The 22345-nt window shown below is 43.1% G+C and overlaps 1 protein-coding gene and 1 pseudogene across 3 annotated transcripts; both read left to right on the plus strand.

The window, feature by feature from the left end:
* Positions 1 to 516: 516 nt before the first annotated feature.
* On the plus strand, positions 517 to 9386 carry LOC142971063 (fibulin-1-like; annotated as a pseudogene).
* Positions 9387 to 13503: 4117 nt separating this feature from the next.
* Positions 13504 to 21916, plus strand: atxn10 (ataxin 10). 3 transcript variants are annotated; one of them, XM_076111448.1, is made up of 12 exons: positions 13504 to 13660; positions 14266 to 14457; positions 14698 to 14777; positions 14869 to 14965; positions 15221 to 15385; positions 15538 to 15618; positions 15860 to 16016; positions 16182 to 16299; positions 16688 to 16869; positions 17500 to 17575; positions 18726 to 18789; positions 19864 to 21916. In XM_076111448.1, exons 1-12 carry the CDS (start codon positions 13530 to 13532, stop codon positions 20123 to 20125), a joined length of 1605 nt encoding a protein of 534 aa, XP_075967563.1. In that variant the 5' UTR covers positions 13504 to 13529; the 3' UTR covers positions 20126 to 21916. The 3 variants fall into 3 exon arrangements, with proteins under 3 accessions (XP_075967563.1, XP_075967564.1, XP_075967565.1); XM_076111449.1 differs by having other exon boundaries at positions 17533 to 17575; XM_076111450.1 differs by lacking the exon at positions 17500 to 17575.
* The last annotated feature ends 429 nt before the right edge of the window (positions 21917 to 22345 follow it).

Here is a 22345-nt window from a genome sequence, read left to right on the forward strand (position 1 = left end):
GCTTTGCTTTATGTGCTATTTTTCCTTTTTGCTATTTGTGCTTTCAGTATTTAATGTGTTGATTGGCTCCACTCTGTACTATCTAGACTGCTACTGGCGGTCTGTGACACTCAAAACAATCGGTATACTCGGCCATTTGCACATTTGGACAGAGCTGCAAAAACACTCGATTTGAGTTAAAAGCAAAAGTGTCTTGCTGATGTACTCAACAATGTTTTATCATGAAGCAGACTTGTTTGTTTTCATCAGGAGAACAGTTCTTCAGACTTTACTGCTAGCACTCTTAGATAATTCACCGCCCTCTAATCTCTAACCCCACAAATCGAGGCCCGAGTCGCCTCTCCTGCCGCTCTGACTGAGATCCTTCTTGACGGGACACTTTCACAGAGTAGACACACACACACACACACCACACACACCATCCACTGCTGCCGTTCAGCCGCCGATCATCCCGGTAATTTAAAATAACCTTGACATTTAGACGATCGGTGAGGGAAACATCTGAAAGTGAGTGCGATGACACAGTGGACAATACTTCTGTTTTCTTTATACAGAGTTCTGCATGGACAAGGTAGGACGCACAGCTACATTTTGGCATTGAAATGCCGAATGTTAGTCTTTGTTAGTGGTTGGAACAACTTTAATACACTATTCATTTTAGGGGCATATTATATCCTTATGTGAGGCACTGCGTGGTAATATTTTCTAAGTACTGTCTGTCTATCTGAGAGTGTGAGCCCAATTTAATTAAATCTGATTTAGTAACACTTAGGGGCAGCAGTGATATTTTTCCATCATGCCTCTGCTGTGTATTTCATCCTCAGAGAATAAGCTTCCTACTGAACACGAGTGCTGTCAGAATGGGAAGGACTGGGCCCTGGGAGGACAAGACTGTACATACCTCCCCCTCATCTCCTCCTCCCACACCTGCAGGTAAGCAACACCTGGTTTCACAAAAGAGAGGGTCTCAGGATGCGACTCAGGGACCAAGGACGGGGCAGTACAGAGGGAATGCATGAAGTTTGTTGTGTTTATTCTTCAAAAACTTTCCTCGGGGTACAAATATAAATCACATTGGCCTCTTCAAATGAGTGTGTGCCGTTGTCCTGTGGGAAATGTGTGTGTCCTGTAAGCCAGCGTTTCTGACGGTATCCATCCTGCTACAGGAGAGGATTGACACAGAGTAACTACACAGTAAGGACGGGCGTTAAGTGGCCCCCTGGAGCATTTTTAACACTAAAGGGCCCTGATTGACTGTAAGAACATGGAGGGTGTGATTGATGAAATAGAGGAACACCTGGTCGACACATGGCGGTCAGTAGAGGGAACATTTGGAGAGGAAAGGCAGGGGGGGGGGGGGGGGGGGGGGGGACTTTTTGCCCATGATGAAATTAAGCATTTTTATTATAAAATTAATTTGAAAGTTTCAAAGTAGCTGCTGACTGTTACAATGTCTTTCAAGCTAAGGTGGGTTACTTATCGCTGCAAGTAAATATGCAACGTATTACATCATAAATAAATCCACTTGCAGCCAGCTGATGGACTGTATCTTACTCAAATAACAAGCATTTCTCCACATGCTCTTTATACAGCTATTTCCTCACGGATCAAAGGATGCAGTTTCTCTTCTGGATGAGCTAAATGTGTGCCGTTTAATTACAGGATCACCCAGGAGCAGTGCTGTGCAGCAGTAGTAGGAGACCGACTCTGTGACAATGGCATCGAGGTAGCCAAGGGGCAAGGGGCCTGTGAGAGGCCCTTCTTCCAAGGAGGATTCTGGGAAACCCAAATCTCTAAGGTTAACTCCTCCCTGATGTCAATGTCTTCAACCTTTACACGTCTTCTCATTCTTGCGCACACAAACAAGACACCTAAAAAATGAAATCCTAGATTTTATGACAATATCACTTAAGAGATAAGATTCCTTATTTTTCAGCTGCCTTTCTTCCTGTTTCACCCTCCCTGTCTCCTGTTCAGATGTGCTGTGACTGTTGTATGCTCGGCCTGATCACAGCAAGCCGGGGTTCGAGCTGCGAGTTCAAGGGGTTGTTTCTGTTTAACATGTGTTCGTACACAGCTAAAGCCTGCTGCGACAAAACCACAAAAGCAGAAATCGATCCCAATACAAATGGTAAGAGATGTAACCAATGTTGTGCTTTCAGTCTTCAGTGTCTTGATTGGCTCCACTCTGTCTCATCTAGACAGAATGGCTACTGGCTGTCTGTGATACTCAAAATAATCTGTATACTCGGCCATCTGCACACATTAGGTGCCAAGTGATTTAAAAGCAAAAGTGTCTTGCTGATGTAGATTGAAGGCCAAAGCAATGAGAGCATGCCAATGGGAAGGCTACAGAGCTTTGTGGAGTTCCAATGAGTGATGAGGTGCTGAAGTGTTTCACCCTGTGCTTGCTATTCAGGGAATTTCATTTTAATGAGGCCTTTTCTTCCATAGCACCAGTGACAGTAATGCCTCAGGCCACCACTACGGCCGAGCCTCAGGGGGGATCGGACACCTGTACAGGTTTGCCACCTTCATTTCTTAATGTGATCTTCATTGTTATCAGTAGAGGCGTAAGAGGTTTAGGCACCCGCCTCTTGGTGGCGTTGCCTATCATCAGCCAGTGACATGATTCCTGTGATGTAGGACTCACACTGTATACAGCGATGTCTACTTCTTCATGTGTGTCTCTGCTGTTTTCAGACTCGAAGTGCTCCCAGTTGTGTGATGGTTACGGTATGTGTGCGTGCCTTGGTGGTTATCAACTGCAAGAGGATGGAGTGAATTGTGAAGGTGAGTAATGTAAATGAAAGGGTCGCTGTAATGTACCTACTTAAAGTAGCCCTTCTAAGCAGCCATCAGCCACCGTAAAAGTTAGCATGCTAACATGCTAAACTCACATGGTGAACATGGTAAACATCATACCTGCTAAACATGAGCATGTTGGCATTATCATTGTGACAATGTTAGCATGCAAACATTAGCATAAGCTGTGCCTTTCAACACCCACACAACTGACTGTGCGTTCCAATACCCATTCCACCATGCTATCTAGTATGCCAAAAGATTTAAGCTGCATTTCCAAATCACATACTTCTTCTTTTGAATTTTAGTACATACTGCAGCTGCTCTCATAAAGTATGTACTGTTGCATGCATTATGCATTCAGTTGGGACATACTACTTCCTCATAACATGGCACCTTGAACTTTGACCCTCTTGCTTATATGTCTGCTGCACAAAGGATTGTGGGTTAGAATAGCCAAAACAGCATACTGGCTTAAACACTGCAAAATGTGATCGGATGTAGTCGAACATTCTGGTACTTTCAACATACTGCCTTTGACATGTATTGGGGCATCCTAAATCTTTTTCTGGCATACTAGGTAGTATGGTAGTGTGGATATTTGAAAGCACAGTTAGTGTGTCCTAATACATAGCATGTCAAATGCAGTATCCTAAAAATGATGCTCTACTACATCCCACCCACTGAGAATGCTTTACTATGCGGATAGACTGCTCCTCTTATTTTTGATTGGATGTCTCTCTCCTCAGATGTTGATGAGTGCCTGACTGGCAGTCACAACTGCGTCTTTGGCCAAGTTTGCATTAACATGCTGGGTTCCTTCCAATGTCAGACGAAAACCAGCTGTAACACCGGGTATGAACTCAAAGACTACAAAAAATGCCAAGGTAACAATACTGCAATTTTAGTTTAAGGTAAAATAGCCATCACATGTCCAATGGCCTACAGTATTTCATGTCAATAAAAATATTTATGCTTTCTTCATCTTTTCCTCCGTGCCTGTTCCAGACATAGATGAGTGTACTTTGGGGACACATAACTGTGGACCAAACCTTTTGTGCACCAACACACAAGGCTCGTTTTACTGCACCCCAAAGGCGAGGTGCTCAGACGGTTTTATTCAGGACGCCGTCGGCAGCTGTATCGGTAAGCTTAGTGTCACACTCAGGTAAAAACAATCCCCGGGTAAACGTTAAGCTGGCTTTGCTTTATGTGTTTCCTCATTAGATGTAAATGAGTGTGTGGCCCATACCAGTACCTGCCTGCCTGGCCAGACTTGTATGAACACAGTGGGCTCCTACACTTGTCTAAGGAACACATACACCTGTGGACGAGGCTATCATCTAACTCAGGACGGCACGCTTTGTGAAGGTGAATACTGTCACGATAAATTATGTCCTGTGTTGAAAGTATTTTGTTTGCGGCCAGAAATCATTATAAGTCACCTTAATTTCCCTTTGTCATAAATGTAACTTCTCCCCTTCATGTTTTACAGATGTGGATGAGTGTCGTACAGGGAATGTGTGTGGCGGCCATGTTTGTGTCAACCTGGTGGGCACGTACCGCTGTGAATGCAGAATTGGCTTCTTCCGCAACAGTATAACTAAACGGTGTGAAGGTGCAGTACAAACTCATCACATTTTTTTTTGTTATTGCATCATTGGTAATATATTGTGCATATCAGCTGTGAAATTAAATATTGTTTACGGTAAATAAATTCAAGTGAGTAGAGGAGAAAGAAGTGTCACGAGACAAGTGGAAAGTGGAAGTCAGCTCTGACTCTCAGATTCATGGTCTGTCCCCCGTGTTCTCAAGATATCAATGAGTGCAGGCATTATTCCGGACGACTCTGCGCCCACATGTGTGACAACACACAGGGGTCTTACCAGTGCAGCTGCGCCACTGGCTTCAAACTGTCCCACGACGGCAGAAGCTGTGACGGTAAAATCCCTCCTCATTTCATGGATTCATTCAGGCTCATTGTGTTGTGGATGAGCGACCTCTCAGCTTCATGTAATTCCCATTGCATCATAGACTTGGTCTTGTTTGAATCCTCATGCGACACATTTTGAGGTCTGATTCTGTGCCTGTGTGCCGACAGATGTCAATGAGTGTGCAGCCAAGCCTTGCAGCCAGTCGTGTTCAAATACCCATGGCTCGTACCAGTGCTACTGTCGCCGTGGTTACCAGCTGAGCGACATCGATGGGATAACGTGTGAAGGTGCTTGTTGGCCTTCATGGTGCTTCGTGATGTTGCAAATCAACCCCCGGATGTGATCACATGTCACATAAACACATCACTGAGTATTTCTAATGACTTTTTACTGTCTGTTACTCTCAGATATTGATGAGTGTGCTCTGCCTGCTGGACGTCATGGGTGTTCCTACAGCTGCACCAACGCCCCAGGAAGTTTTTACTGTACCTGCCCACCCACAGGCTACACCATCACACACAATGGACACACATGCCAAGGTAATTTAGACAAAACATTTGGTACCATTGCCATTAAAACAAGTGGAGGAGTGTTGTTTTTTATTTAATGTCTAACCTTTGCTTCCCCCCTGTGTTTTTAGACATTGATGAATGTGCAGTAGGGACCCATACCTGTTCTGTCTCTGAAACCTGCTTCAACATCTTGGGAGGATTTCGCTGTCTGTCCTTGGCATGTCCTCAAAGCTTCCGGAAAACCGGGCAGGGGTGAGTGTTGATGGCTACTTGTTCATGACGGGCTGTTTGAATGAAAGAGTTGATTGTCCCCAGCTGAGCATGATGCATCTTACTACTCTGTGGTGTAGTATTAAGACTCCGTCCTTCTCATTTTGCACACATTTCCTGTCATGCCGATTTGGGCTGCTTATGACATTTGCTTGTAGTTTACGGTCACAAAACTCTTTTCTCACTCTCCTACTTCCATCATTTACTCCCTCTCTTTGTTCTTTTCCTCTTTTTATACCCCTGCCTGCAGCCGTTTCTGCCCTCCATCCAATGAGTATCTAATTTGTTTCCCCCTTTCAGCCGTTGCGAGCGAGTAACTTGCCAGTTCACGCAGGATCCTGCGTCGTGTCTCTTGCTCCCGCTGAGAATCTCCTTCTACAACATCAGCTTTACAACCAACACCCCCGCCTCCACTGTTGTTTTCCGGATGGGACTCTCCATTTCCGTGCCGGGAGTCAAAATGCTGCTCAGCATAGTCTCCGGAGATGAGGAGGAATACTTTGTCGTGGAGCAGCACGCTCACGGAGGAGAGATCTCACTGCGCCGTACATTATCCCGACCGCAAGACTTTTTTCTGACCGTGGAGATGAGGCTGGTTCACTACGGGACATCACATCTGTATATGGCCAAGATTGCTGTGTTTGTCACACACAAGCAGTCCATCCAGCCCTCAGGAACATTTACATATTAGAAAACTGTGAAATTTAAAGGAATAGTTTGGAGTGTTTTTAAATGTATCCCTATTTTTCACTCACCACTCATGTATTATAAAGGTGGTTTTATATATATATATATATAATATATATTTTTCTTAATGCAGAAGTCAGAGCTCCAGCTTTCCTTCTACCCTTTGGCACAGTTAATAAGGGGCAAATCTATCATTCTTGTTGAGTGGAAAAACACTGATTCACACCAAACAAAAATGCTGCTACAGCAGTCTGTTATGGTGAATTTGAGTGGTTATTAAAGAAAAATCTATTTATTTGTATTGCTAAATTCTTCTCGGCATCCATCTGAGAATATTAGTATGGAACATGGTGTTAGAATGATTTACTTTACAGTGAATGATTGGTTATCGAAGCAACAAGTCGAAATTGTTAATTGAATTGCATTTGTATATGCAAAGTGGTCTTAGGGATGCATTTCTTGAAAACAATCTCTTGTTTTTCAGCTGTTTTCAACATTCAATGCCTTTTTTTGTTATTATTCCAGCATATGGTGTAGCAGTAGATACAGAAGAATATTAGGACATGGTACCACTAGATGGGGCTCATTAGCTGTAACTCTACAACACTGACAGGATTGTTCATGTGCATTCATTTGCATGATGCAGCTCACTCTACCTCGTGTTTTTGCAGCAGCTTCCCTTTATGTGTACTTTCTATGTGTGTGGAATTAAAAAGTGACGGATAAAAATGACTTTTTACTCTTCGATGCTCAAGCACACACACACACACACACACACACACACACACACACCGGCAATGGTTTCTGCCACTACTCTCGCACTTCCTCCGCTGTGGTAATTTCTAATGTTTTCCTATGATCTGTTCCAAGCGGCCTCACCGTAGGATGAAACAGGCCTCGCCTTAGCGGACAGAAAGAAAAATAAGCGTGGCACTTATTTATGGGCACCTGGGGCTCAGCCAGCATGGGGGCTCAATTAGTGGTGGCGCAGCATTACAGCTCACATGATGGATAGTGCTTTTAGTGTTGGTATTGGGTGGTTATCAGTTGATTTGCTGTAAATGATACCAAAAGGCCAGTAGCTGTGTTGGTCAGCTGGATAAATGCAGCCAGACAAATTTTCCACTGTTCCATTTCCCTCCTGGTGGTTTTTGGGGGTTTAATGCATAGCGCTGATTGAAATTAAATATATGAGGTAATTATTCTCTTAAATCTTTGTATCATATAACCACCCACTTTCCAAATGCTAAGTTGATTATTTCAAATATATAAAAATAGGGAAATGCTGTATGTAAAGATAATAGTATCTGTATGTGTCTTATTTTGGAGAGACACTATCGTTTGGAAATGCAATTATGCTTATTCCGCTGCAGATTCTGTCAAAGCTGTGGGTTTTTTGTCCACCATGCACTTCAGTGTGATGTCATTGATCACATCAAATGACATTCGGTCCTACTTACCCTCTCCTGGTTTACTACAATCCCGTCTTCCCTTCGTGGCATGAATACCACACAATCATGTCTGTGGCTTTGGGCAAAACAACTTGGACTCACCTGCTTGCTGTAATTTCATGGCTCTGCTCCCTTTGCAGTTTTCAAGTTCATATATTGAAAGCGCTGGTGTCTTCATGTCGGGGAGCCCCACAAACTTGATATTAGGTTGAGGGATCAGGGTTTGGCCTCCTAGTTAAGGCACCCTTTCATCGGTTAACCATAGAGGTCTATGGTAGCTATTCAGGTGTTGCCAGGTTCTCCTGGCTCAACTCAGCCGTCAGGCTGTGGTCAACGTTTTTCTAATGAATACTGTTGTGTCCTGTGTAGGTTAAAGTTGTGAGAAACCCACACTTCTCCTTTTGTGTGCACTCCTCTTTCCTTGGCACATATGTTATACATCTCCATGTCCTCCCCGTTTTCTTCATCTTTCCATCTTGCCTGCTAACCATCACTTCTGTTTTTCTTTTTCCGATCCAGAAAAGATGCTTCGGGGAATGGGCGTTGTGTTAAGGTCTGCCAACCTAACAACGTCGGCTGCCGTCTCTCTCCCATCCACTTCCTCTCCCACATCTCCATCTCTCTGCCAACCTTCCGTGGAGACTTCCGTGGACCACAAGGTAAGACAAGGTGGACGTACAGCAAGGCCTTAGTATGTGGAACCTCGATGGCCTCATTCCCCAGCATTTACAATTGCACATGATAGTGTGCATGACGATCTATGGTGCATGAATATGTTGTAGTAGCCCGTATCATATGATTTGGTTGATTTCCATAGTCCTTGATGGGGAATAACTTTTAATTGGTTGTAATAATGGAGTAAAAGTTACCTTGAGCAAAAGTTTGTGGACCTGGCAGATTCAACTGGTTAGTTAGATTACTGTATCTGTAGTGAGCTACCACATTTGACACCTTCACAGTTCTATTAAAATGTATTTTGTGTCAAGGTTTCCAAGGGGAGCCTACATTCAACATTCAGAGTAAATCCAACATGAATCTTGAATGCAATTATTTACATAAAATATTCATGTTCAGTGTTTATTCTGATCACAGTTTTCAGCCTGGGGCGGAAAGGGTTAACTCGGTCGCTTCAAATTTGCAGATGAAATTCAACTTTCCATCCACCAACCTGACACAGCACATACGACTCAATTACTTTCAATTGTTTCAACCCACAGAACAATTGTTTAATTATATCATAAATATATGTGTGATATTATTTGAAGGACTAAATGCACTCTGTGGTTCGCTACTATCAGACTAATACAAACTTTAAAACAATTCTTCCAACAGAAATAGTTTTCCTGCGGACAGTTGCAGTGGCTAACCCTGTTCCTGTACCCGGTGCCACCGATGTTTACTTTAACATCCTGGTTACAGATGACCAGTTCTCTTTTGATGTGATTCAGCGTTCCCACCAGGGCATGCTCGTGGGTAAGTGGAGAGAGCAGGCAGTCAATCCTTTATGAAAGCCTTTATTAAATAGTATATACAGATGATTGCATGTACTCATAAGTCTCCAAAAATTGAGTCTTTGTCTTCTTTTAGGTGTGGTTCGTCAGGTGAAACCTATCTTTGGCCCCAGGGACCTTGAGTTGCAGGTGGCTATGAACTATTTCAAGTCAGGGGTTGTTTCCAAACGCAACATTTTCATCATCCAGGTCTTCATCTCTGAGTTCTGGTTCTGAGCTTATGAATTGAACGATACTACATTAGCTTTATACAGCACATAACTTGGCAAACGTTTTGAATATCTGGAGTCGCCCCACTTGCTGAACATTTAAAACCACTGTGTGTGCAAGATAAGATAAGTCATTGGATTTGGTCAATTTGCGAGTGTTTTTAGTTATAAAGTTACGGAAAAAAGTTACAGAATCAGTTTCAGGCATTTATAATTTCAACACAATATGTACAGATGAAACACGAACACGTTTACAAATGATGTATCTGTGAGGCTGTACTCAGGTACAGTGGTGCTTTAAGTTAAATGTTTTCATGTGTGATGTAGTATAATGTATTTTAATGTTAAAAATGTCAGCATGCTAACATGCTTGCAGTGACAATGCAAACATGCTAATGTTTAGCAGGTATAATACCATGAGAACCCTTTTAGTTTGGTGTGTTAGCATGCTAACATTTGCTAATTAGCCCTGAACATAACGCACAGGTGAGGTCATCAGTGTTTGGTCATAAACCAAAGTATTGGACAAAAAGAAAAGTTGAGCTGATGGTGGCATTAGATTAAAAAGAAGTCTCCAAAGTATTAGGATATGTTCTGCGTAAAACATAAATGTCTATTATTGCCAGTCTATTTGATAGTTGTTGAGATGTTTCAGTTGGGGTGGACCGACTAACCATAAGAATTCACAGAGCCACGTCGCTAACATGGATAAAAAGCTATTTTTTACGCAACAAAATAGACTTGTCCCTCACTTGATACCTCTATCCCAGATGTGTTGAAAGTTACATGCCTTTTATAAGAGTGGAATAAATTGATGTTATGGATTAACAGGGCGCTTTCATCTCCTTAACCACTGTACCAGTTTAATAACTCGAATTTCAGACTTTGTTGTCACGAGTGCCATTATGAGATTGTTGGGAACGTAGAGGAGCGTGTTTGGTTATCAGCATCTAAGAAACTAAATTCTTGACATCAATAGAATTATTAATGTCAGTAACAATTATTAATGATTATTAATAATAACGGGGCACCACCCTGCGAACAGGGACCAATAACCAAACAATAAAACTAAGTCTCATAATTAGCGGTCACTCATAATGTCAACAGTCTGAGTACTATTACACATTCAGAGTGAAAGTGAAGGTTTAAGTTCGAGCACAGGCCACTACATCCAGTTATTATTACACACATATGCACAAGTAATCACAGACGACTGCTCTTTAAAATATAACAGAGTTTATTAAATCAAAACAATAAATGATCAAATCAAGTACTATCAAAATCAACAAACACTATCATACAATTATATATCTAATACCTAAAGTCAAATGAATAAAGTGGGGTAAGGATATGTGTATCAATATATGCACATGTAGGTGTGTGTGTGTGTGTGTGTGTGTGTGTGTGTGTGTGTGTGTGTGTAAAGAAAGGGGGAAGGGGGAGCCTACTCAACAGTGATGGTGGTTAATCTCAATAGGGCGTGTGAGCCTACAGGCCAAGATGGTGAGTCTAGAGACCGGCGACCAAAATGGCGGAGAGGTGGCTGCTAGAACCACGTGGGACGGTGTACCATGTGGGTAGGGGTCAGAGATTAAGTAATCACGAGTCTGAGAGGTTCACCCAAAATCAGTAGCTCTAACTACGTGTGTGTGCGGGTTAGTAGAGAGAGAGAGAGAGAGAGAGAAAATCGAGCTCTGAGCTCGGTGCTCTGCGCAGTAGTGAGGCAGTGAGGAACAGCACGCTTTTGCGGTGATAGTTGCGGTTCTAGATCTCACTCGCAGAGCCGATTTAAAGAGGAGAGAATAAAACCAAAAACAAAATAAAAGAATCCCCAAAACAAACAGATCTTTGTCACTGCGGTGAAACGCGAGTATTGCTCTCTTATCACCCCGAAACTCGGTCGGCGAGACGAGGCTCCGTGGTTTTGGTCTTTGAAATGATAAAATCACAACCTCCACATCCACTAGCAGCGACGGATCTAATGCAAACAGTTATAGCAGGAAATACACAATATAACGGGACTCCGTGGTCCGCGATGCTTGCGCAATAACACGTTATAACACGACCGTAACTTAACGTAACAAGATACAGGAATAACAACGACATAACGAATAGGCTAAATTAAGCTAATGCTATGCTAAGCTAAGCTAGGCCCAGATACCAGTAACTCTTACTTGTAGAAGCTTCGTTCGGTAGGGTACGTTTCCCGTGGTGGGGATCACTCGGTCCTCGAGTAGCCGCTGGCTCTCGGTGGCGCGGCCTCGGGGCTGGCTGGCGCAGACTCGGCCTCCTCGCTGCAGAGAGGGGCTTTTTAACTTCGGCTGAGGGACGAGGTTTGGGTCGTCCTTCCCGGAAATCTTCGGCGAGGAACGATTGTTACCTTCTGCCGGCGGTGTGTACACAAAAAGGGTGGGAGAACGGGGCATAGAAGTTATCCGTTCTCGCACTACAGGATCCAAAACTCAAAATAAAACACAGTCTGTTCGACCAGCGAATGTTGCATGTGACCTGATAGGATTTGATGAGGCAGCGGTTCCTCGTGGATCTTCTTGTCCCCTGGACGAGTCCGGGGTGAAGAGAGCCTTGTGGATCTCCTTACACCAGCGGTGTCTGGACGGAAGAGAAAGAATTCTAGCTGTGCTCAGGCTTATAAACCAGGTGGCACAACCAGTGGGGGGCCCTTTCTTGGCCAATGAGGGACCAGCATCAGGTTTCTGCTGTGCTGGGAGGTGTAGTCATTCATCTTGGAGTTTTCCATCAGACGTTGTATGACAGGAAGGAGCATGGGTGCTTCTAGACTAGGGCCAGATCCCAACAAGATAGACCATTGGCTGACCTGTGAGACCAGATGTGACATGCTTCATTTGAGAATAAAATGCTTCATCTATGGACTTGCTTTCGACATTGATTGTGTACCATCAGGCTAAGCGGCCATCTGTGAATAATAATCCTCTGTGCGGTTAATCGTGTTCATGTTTTTCACTGAGAAGAGCTTGATCCTCTGCCACTGCAGACTAAACCAACTGTCCTCTAGTTACTTTGCATAACTGAGGTTCCCAGAATAACAAAAAAAAAAATGATAGTGTGTCCTGTTTTTCCTGTAATTCAAATCTGGTATGGTCTGATTTCCCATCACAACCATACCACTCCCAGTTTGCGAGGATATTTACAATTATTCAACTTAGAAGAATGAATTATGGGAATCCTTTACTGGGAATGTTTGGATCTTCAAATACCTCATTTTAAAGCTGACAAATTGCTTGAGGTGGATAGCTCTCACTATCCATAATCAACTCTCTTTCCACATTGATCTGCCTTTCACCGCCGCTGTGCTGTGCCTGGCCAGTGAAAACACAGGGGACAACCACGCGGAGGTAACTCCTATAATCAAAAATTCGCCACTTTACATGGAAATCCCAAAAGGCTTGTACTGTGGCTTTGCTGTTGCAGCTGCAACCATTGTCCCACAACTTATCTGGGCTCAATGTATTGATCTTCTGACCTGTAATCATTGCTTTACGTGAATGGATTTCATATGCGAGTGCAGCTGCAGCTTACATCCTGTACAGAACTTCTATCTCAGAAATGATTGGATGTTATACTGTGGGTCTAAGTATAGATATATAGTATATACACAATAATACATGTAATGGGCGCTGCCTACTTGCCCAAATAACACTTTCAAACACTTTATCTTCGAGTCATGTTGGATATAGTCTGTGCATGAGGATAAATCTCAACAGACTATTAAATAAATTGCATTTTTTTTTGCCAGAAAGAACTGAAAAGCTACTGATGCTCGAGGAGAACAGGCACCAGCCAAAGGGATTGTTTATAACATAAAGTGTAGATACACGGAGAAAGCAAGAAGCTTCTTATCACCCTAGTTTCTCTCAATAAATTACTATAACTCCAACATCAACCAAGATTTTAATATCATCTTTTTTCAGAGTTCTCTCTTTAGTCTCTTTCTGTACTTTTGACACAGACAAATGACATGCATCCCCGTGCATCGCTCCAAGTGACTTGTGTGTGAAAACAGCAGCCAGCACATGCTCTGACTCCGCCTTCGCCCTGGATTGAACCAATAGCGTGCAGAGGTTTATCCGGAAGTCTCGCCCAAACGAATTAGCTAAGCAGACAGGGAAACATGGCAGCTTCCACCGACAGCGACTTGGACATCTCGGCGTCTATCGCTGGCATCTTGAGTGAAGAACACTCCCCTGAACACTTGCAGGTCTTAAAAAAATTCACGGCTGCATTACGGGACAAGGAATACAGGTGCGGACAAAGGAATGCTTCTGCCTTTTTGGGAGGAAACGGAGGGTGTTAGCTTACCGGCTAAGCTATCCTGTTCATACATTAGTCGGACGTAACGGGTCCATTGGCTACTATTACGCAGGCCTGTTTCTTGTCCTCTCTGTGTGTATAAACAGAAAGGTGGGAGTTCATTAATTATAATAAAATAGCGCTTTAAAAAGGTTTGTAAAAACAAACAAAAGCAATTACAATACAAGCAAAAGGGATGGCATAACAGCAAGGAACAAAACATACATAACTAGCATCACAGGTTAATTAAAAGCGGGTTTAAATAGATTAATCTGCAGATCTGCAATAAAGCCTTGTTCGTTATACTGACTTAATTATTTCAGCTGTTGCAAAAGACGACTGTCCCATCTTTCTGTGAATTCATTTCGAGTTCACAGAAAAAGCACAGGTGTAACTAATTACTAATGATGGCGCAATACCGCCAAGTATTGCATTGCAAACAGACAAAAAAACAGAGCTGTTCCTCCTAAGTTTCACGCCACATTTTCCTTGGGTACCACTGCAGTAAAGTACCTGTCCCTCCTGTTTTATTGTTGGTCAACTTTCTCTGCTCCCAGAGATGCTGTGGAGGAGGAGGCGTTCTCCAGTCTTCTGAAGGTCTTGTCCCGACTGCGTGATGAGCTTCTGGCTGTCAGCTGTGACGACCAGGACCTGCGGTCTGTGGCCCTGCAGCTGCAGCTGACCGCTGAGTGCTTCAGGGCTCAGAGGAACGCCTGTGTCCAGAGTACCCGCAACCAGAGTCTGCTCAGGTAATGGGATCAGTAGCTTGGATAGCATGACAGATGTAGGGACATCGCAAACTGTGTGGATGAATCAACACCTGTTGGAGACACAGTCTCAACAACAATTAAACTTTGTATAATGCAGAATTGTATTAGATTGCATTGTACTGTATGTGTTCGTGTCCATGTGCACCTTCTTTGACTAAATGAACATGCAAGGAAACGATTAAATATACACACTGATATATAATTCTCTTTTTCCTCAAGGAAGCTTGGTTTCATCGATGTATCCCTGAAACACATGAGCTTCCTTCAGACCACAGAGAGCAGAGATGGCATATTTGAACGTAAGTCTAAAATTAGGTAATTGTAATAAGATTATTTTATTTTTTGATACTGAACTTAAAAAAACATTTAAATCATTCTCCGTGTCCCCAGCTCTTCGTTGTGGGATCCAGTTCCTCGGTAACATGTCGGTCGGAAACCAAACGTGTAAAGATGACATTTGGCATCAGAGCTTTCCAAATCTTCTCCTGTAAGTTTTGTGTTTTACCACACTAAGCAACACTGTTGCATACAATTGTTATAATTCACACTATGTTTATTGAGCATCCTGGTGGTTCATTGGGCCAAAACTAGCCTAGACTTAATACATATCATCCACATATCTTTCACCACATATAGCCCTTCACTGTTGACACTAATGCACAGTCTGTACCAGTATTTATACTATTATATAAATAGTATTTATTTGTCCTCACATTGAGTCAACCCAAACATGTGTGAACAGGCAGCTGCTCAGCGTTGATGATGAGAAGGCGGTAAGCTATGCCTCTATGGTACTCCACACATGTCTGGATGAAGCCAAGGTGGAAGAACTTTCTGATCCACAGAACATCCACCTGGCACTCAAGGTGATGGAGCTCTGTAGGACCCAGCCTGACCTGGACTGGACGTAAGAGTGTGTGTCTGCGTTGGTGTGTGTCAAGCAATTGTTAGTTTATATGTCGAAAGAGCTAACGGTGTATGTATCGTACCAAGAAATAACCAACTATTATCTCTGCTTGTTGTTGGTAAAGTTTTGATTTGGTATTTATTGATTTACAGGGTTCTCATTGCCACCCAGTATTTCCTCAAGTCTTCAGCTCTGGTGGAGAGCATGTACTCTGGGATGTCACACCATGAAAGGTACTTCACTTGATATAGTGACAGGCAGTAAATGTCACTATAGACTAATCGGCCTCCTTAAATTACACTGAAACTGATCTTATAATAAACACCGCCCCAGCAAACCTCAAATAAAAGACTTTTAATAACAAGTTGTATGCAAGTTGATGAAAAGCTAATACTACCTAGTACACATGGAGAATACTGATTTCTAATACTAAAAGGTAAATGGATGTTTCATAGAGGTGTCTGTGTGCTTCAGAGTTACTCTATTAGAGCTGCTCTCTGCCCAGCTACAAGAGGAGGACTCGGAGGAGTGTGGCATCCCTTCCAACGTGGCTCGCTTCCTGGCTACTTCCTTCCAGGAAGGTTGTGGGGCTGTGCTGACACTCGCCACCGGCTCCGCTTCCAGTGATGAGGTACAGATAGTAAACCTGACTGATGCATGTAAACACAGAGAAGTGCCTCATGAAGTGCGTGACACGTGTGTTAACATTTAGAGTGTTTTTGTCCCCACCCTAACGTTATCTCACATCCAACATCCTTTCCCCATGTGACCAACACCTTGTTGTAATCCCCTGTAGGTCCTGCAGGAGGCGCTGACGGTGATTAGTCTGCTGGACGTGCTGTGTGAGATGACCTCAGACCACAGGCAGTTCATGTTCCTGCAGGACCATCCTGACCTTCTAGGGACTACTGTTGGTAAATGAAAACAAACACTCACACAACCTCTCTGACCGGATCCACAGTGTGAGTTTGTGAGTCCATTTTGGCCGTCTTAGGGTAAATATGTCATCTGTACACCGTAGACACTCCTTGAAATAGTGAAAGAACCAGATCCGTTATCAAATCACCCACAGAAAACAAATCAACACACAACCATGCCTCACGTTGACAAGCAATAAACACACAGCAAATAAGACTGACACAAATCACTTTATTGGTTACTAAAACACCATGTCTTGTTTACATTTGTTGCGAAATTTAAATCCATACATTAAATAATAAGCTGTAACAGCTTGAATTTGAGATTGGGGTGGATTAAATGTCTTGTTTGTGCATCTCACACTCTTGTGTGCTCTCTCTGCAGAGCTCCTGCGGCAGGTGCATGCTATAGGGAAGGCCAGTAAGAACATCTTCAGTGCTGCTCAGAGCTTCTCCTTCAGTGGAGACGGAGACCCTGCCTCCCAATCTCCTGTCATCAGCTTCAAGGCCCACCTCATCAGGCTGATAGGAAACCTCTGTTACAGCAATACCGACAACCAGAACAAGGTTTGGAATGAATGGATGGATGGCGGAAAGGACAGAAAAAAGGCTGCTTCACACCTGTAGTTTGGTTGGGTCGAAAGGAGTTACTGGATATTTGTGCAGTCATATAGCTAATGTTAAACACACTGGACATTGACCACAAAGCCCTATTTACTGTAGTTAAAATGCACTGACGGCAGGTTTTCAGTTCTTTGGTCTACAAACGGGCACAAAACCAGCTCGTCTGTAGCTGTAAACTCACTGCTAACTCACATGTTGGAATGCTGGTGTTGGAAAGCACAGTTCCCAGTTCTACAATATGCCGTACTATAATTAACATCATATCCAGTATAGATATGTGCCTTTTAAAAAAAATGTGGGAAAATCTGCTTCTTCAAAATGACATTTTTAACATTTAACCAAATTATGGTCCTCAAGAAGTTAAGGTCTGGAGAAAGTAAGGGTTTTAGAAAGATAAACTTCATAGAGTCCCTGAAATTAGATAATTCTTGGTTTGTATGCGTGTTCATCGGATTTTCTTTCTCTGGGATCTTGATCACTCTTAACACAATGGGGTCAAAGAGCGAGTGAGAGGCCCCCCTGGTCTTACTTCAACAGACCGATCTTCACTAAATGTGCATGTTTACAATGCAGGTTCTAGTAACGGGCTGCTTTGTCAAACCACAGGATCTCCTGAGGACCCAAGGACAACCGAGGACTGGAAATGAGTGTAATGACTGCGAGCTTAGGAGTTCTTTCAACACAATTACTTGGTTTTGGACTGAAATGTGAAACATTTCCTCCCTCGCTTTGGTGATGTTATCGGTTTCCCTCCATCGCCATCTGTCAGCATCTCACTATTACCAGAAAGCACAGACAGATAATAAAGCGGGGTGCGGAGGAGTTGGCCTCTCTCTGTGGCACATTATAGATTCCGTTCTACTTAATAGAAACAGATCAGTGGAATGCTTGTGGGATGGCCACCCTCAGTTGGCCTCTCCAAATTATTTATGGATGCTGATCTGTGGTCTGTCAGTGGTCTGAAATCACCCCATATCTGTTTTCAGTAAGATCTCTTCCAGTAAACCAAATGTCGTTCTGTTCACCTTTGGGAGAGATTGCAATTTAAGCTGCATGCAAAGCGTTTTACGGCGTGTACCGGACAGAAGTCAGGGCCCGGCCGCTTGTTATTCATCTCTTTATGGGTTTGGACGTAGTGTGAGCAACTTCAGAAAATCAGACCTGGCTGCTCGTAATGGTCAGCGACTTTGTTTCCTCAACAGTTTTAAATGGAAAAAGTCTGAAAGTCAGCACTTTGTCTCGTTTCTGGAGCTCCCACCAGTATGTTTGGAGGGTAACCACAACGGCAAAGGAAAGGCAACAGCAAGCACAGACAACAATTAAGCCTATAGAATCAGACACATGATGCAAAGCAGATCGCCCTGTTGTGACGGCCTTAGACTAACCCACAACCACACTGCTGCTGCTGCATGTGAGGCTCTGCTAAGGACAGGCACACTTATTCCTGTTATTCACTACATAGAAAGCTTGAACATCAGAGTTGCGTAGCCAAAAACGAAACCTATTAATAATAAATGACCTATTGATTTGAAAATGCTATGAGAGGCTTTCAAACATTTTCCACATTTTGTTTTTCATAGATCTGATTTCAGGTTTTGTATTTTTTCCACTACAGAATGCCCTGATAAATTATGTAATATCATCACAAAGCAAATAGTGTATCCAGATACTACAGATTATTTATTTAGCTAAGGAAATTATCAGCAAAAGCATTATTACAGAACTGGTATTAAATTGTGGAGAACTATTTGAAAGATGTTCATTGATGTCAAACATTGAAAGTGAATGTTTCTCCTCAGGTGAGAGATCTGGAAGGCATCCCCCTCATCCTGGACAACTGCAACATAGACAGCAACAACCCATGTATCCTTTGTGAAGGTGATGGAAATAGTGACCCATCTGTGTTTATGTACATATAATACAAGTTCATCTCAAATCATTGTTCATATTTATGTCCAGAAGTTATTTTAGTCTTTGTGTATCTTATCCCGTCACTTTGAGTATTTGATTTGGCATGCTTGCAGGCTGGTGGGTTTGCAACCAAACACAAGTGTTGTATTAAGCTTTGATTACAACAGTGTGTGTGTAGACCGGCCGTGACATTTTCACACAGCGGTCACCACCGCTCAATAGATCTTTGCTCGCAGCTGGTTAACAGCGTCAACTGATCAGAAAGTTAAGTCAGTTCTTTGGTAACTATTAAGACCTTATTTGTGCTGTTGCATTAGATTGTACCGGTCTATCTAACACGGTGATGACTCTGTAGGGGAGGGAGTGTGTATATGATGAGCTTTTAGTGCCCTTTCTCACAACGACAGGCTTTGAAAACGAGCCAAATTCTGTTTTACTGAGTCGTCGTCATCTCCTGCTCCCGCTGGACATCCTGCTCCCGGTTGGTATTAGCTGGCTAAAGCTGGGGCAGCGTGCCAGATTGTCATTTATCCAGGGCAATAGTTTGAGCCCCGTCCCTTTGTCCCCGTGCCCCTCTCCCACTTCCACACATACAATCCACATCGTCCACCTTTTTTTATGTAGGTGTCAGCATTTGTTCCTGTTCAGAAAAAGACTGTCAAAGAAACAAATATGTTTATGCGGGAAACTTGAGAGGGGCGAGCTGAGAATGTTTTGTATCACAAAACTTAACTTGTCTGCTTAACTGTTTTGTTTGTTGGGCTGTCTGCGTACTTGGCGACCTGAGGCGAATACCAGGCACTTATGAGTTTGACATTGAAAATGTCTGGCCTGTGTTAGCATGTTACTTGTTAACCTTTTATATATCTATCTTTCTTTTCACGTCTGCATTTATTCATGAAATGCATCTTCCCTTACAACTGCTTTTTTAGAAAAATGCAAAAAAAATACCAGAACGAACTCCAGTGCGTTTCATTCCGTAGGATTAGTATTCTGTTGTTGCCGTCCTTAACCAGAGACCTCTAGTTATCAGCCAGTGGGCCATCTTTACCATCAGGAACCTCCTAGAACACAACACGCAGAACCAGGAGCAGATCGCCGCCCTGGAACGCCGCGGCACCGCGGACTACTCGGCACTCAGGGAGTTGGGCTTCCTGGTGGAGGAGCGAGATGGAAGCTTGCTGCTCAAAACTGTGAGGAAAGACTCTTGAAAAGGCCTCAGAGGAGCAGCCAGGAGAGAGGGGGCGCTCGACCCACAAGCAGGTTTTCATGTGAAGTATTTGTTTAGAAAGGAGTACACGCCAGTACTCTTGTTGTGCTACAAGCCTCATTAATGTTACCTAATACTTAAGCTTCATCTGCGGGTGAATTACCTCTCCACTACTAAACATACATACATTTGGTGCCTGTCCAGAATAAGTGACAGCCACACTGCCGATAGTTTAGGAAGAACAACGCTTTAGGAGTTTATTTAATCAGAGAAGTATGCATTAATGACTTTTCTACCTTTTAGTAATGCTTCCGCTCTTGCCCAGATGAGATTTGAGGTATTCTTGAAACACAAAAGGCCGATGGGGTCCCCCTGGCGTAAAAGCAGAGGTCAAGACATCAGGAGCTCTTGTTTTGTCTTGACCTGAGTCTGGGAAATGAAGAGTTTGGGAGAGGCGAGCACATGCTGGGTCCTTTGGCCGGTCGGATGCTTTGTGGTTTAATCCAAAGACAAAGAGCTCCACGGTGTCCGGACTTTTCACTTCTCACAGACACTGATGTTACCAGCAGGGGTTGGGGTTTAATCCCGGGCCCATAGTGACTTCTGCACTAACCGCAAAAACAGAGAATGACCAAAACATGATGTAATCAACCCCCTCACCGCCTTCGCTACTTAAATAGTGGTTTCGTTGCCAGAGGGACGTTCAAACGCTTCAAACTATTTCTCTAAACAGGCATGACATTCATATTCTAATCTAAGAATGTCCGAGTGCAAAATGCAATACTGAAGCTAATAATAACCGAAGCTATGCATGTTTTGTAATTCAAAAACAATGCTCAGTATACAGCATGAGCTTGTCACTGTCTCTGCTTCTTGTATTAAGGCTATAACAGTAATGAGTTTTATACTCAAACATAGTTGATTTCATTTTATTCCTCATAATCTTAATCTTCTATTTCCATCCTATTACACATTACTAGATAAATAAGAGATAAGGGCATGCATCATAGATCATTAACCATCTTTAAACTCACTACTTTGAGTTTATGTTTTACACCTTCGACTCTGAACAAGCTTGTATTTGAGTTTTGCCAGACTCTATAGACTTTCTTAGAGATTTAGTGAATGCTGTACTTCCTATCTAGCTGTGTGTGTGTGCGCGCGCTTTTTCTTTTGATCAGATATAGCGATTGTGGTTCAGCAGACAATGGATGAGATCATACTAACTGTACGTCCAAAGAGTGATTGAGTGAATGAATTAATGAGTGACTGAGTGAGTCGGACCGGAGCCATTAGTTTGCAGAATGACATCGCTCCCTGCTCCTCCCGTTGCTGGATAAAGCTGAACAGTCCTGACACCTCAACAATGCGGTGCTTTGCTGGCCTGCTCACACCCTGCCCCACCCTGTTTGCTCTGCCTCTGATTTTTAATGACAAAATGTATTGAAACAATCGGCTGGACTCTCCCCTCAATCCGCCGGCATAGTGAAGGGAGCTTATTGCGGTTCCGGTCCCCAGGATTTCAGACGGCTAACAAAACAGCTGTTACTCGCGCTCTACTGGCTGGCTGCAATGCTTTTCAGCCCCACAGGAAAGAAGGCTGTGCGAGTCAGCCGGGCTGAATGAGGTGGCATGGCCGCCCGGTCACCTCCTAACACATTAGTGCACACCAGTCGAGGCCACAAGTTCTTGTGTTTCCCATATCAGCGTTTTACACCACAGGCCTCTGCTGTATTGTATCTGTGCCTTCTGGTTTGATATTCGCCGTCAACAAAAGGAAACACTTGGTCAGGGTGTTGAGTATTATTGATGCTTGGGTCAAACAATATGTTTATAAAATGCCTAATAAAGTATTGTGTGACAAACCGCTTTTTTTTTTTTCTTCTTTTTTTTTGTAATGATTTTAAAGACATGGTATAAAACTCAAGAGGCAATAAAAGGAATGCTCAAATTTTATTGGTAAAAAAGAAAAAGATACAACTGTCCCATGTTTGTACGGGATGCAGACTTTGATTTTGCCACAGAACAAATAAACCTAAACTAGCTGAATATGAAGTCGCAACTACGATGAGTTGTTCCTAGTTACTGAAACACAGAAATGTCTTCGTTCTAAAGATGCACAACTAGTTGGCTGCTGACGCCTCCAACGTATAATATCTACTCGCAATTCTACGCATTTACTCAAATACTTAACGGTGGTTTCCACAAAATGTCCTGGACTTTCCAAATCACTCGGCTTCTACGAGCTCCGTTGAATTGTGAAGGGTCGTCTCCAGATGGACATTCTGTTCTACTTTG

This window comes from Anarhichas minor, unplaced genomic scaffold (assembly GCF_050575085.1).
Source record: "Anarhichas minor isolate MPS153535 unplaced genomic scaffold, ASM5057508v1 ptg000045l, whole genome shotgun sequence".
NCBI lineage: Eukaryota > Metazoa > Chordata > Actinopteri > Perciformes > Anarhichadidae > Anarhichas > Anarhichas minor.

What these genes read in the sequence shown, in the direction of transcription:
- atxn10 (XM_076111448.1), top strand. Translation starts at nt 13,530, where the DNA reads ATGGCAGCTTCCACCGACAGCGACTTGGACATCTCGGCGTCTATCGCT. An exon ending in GGGATGTCACACCATGAAAG is followed by an intron (nt 15,619 to 15,859) that starts GTACTTCACTTG and finishes TGTGTGCTTCAG; the next exon opens with AGTTACTCTATTAGAGCTGC. An exon ending in CCTTCTAGGGACTACTGTTG is followed by an intron (nt 16,300 to 16,687) that starts GTAAATGAAAAC and finishes CTCTCTCTGCAG; the next exon opens with AGCTCCTGCGGCAGGTGCAT.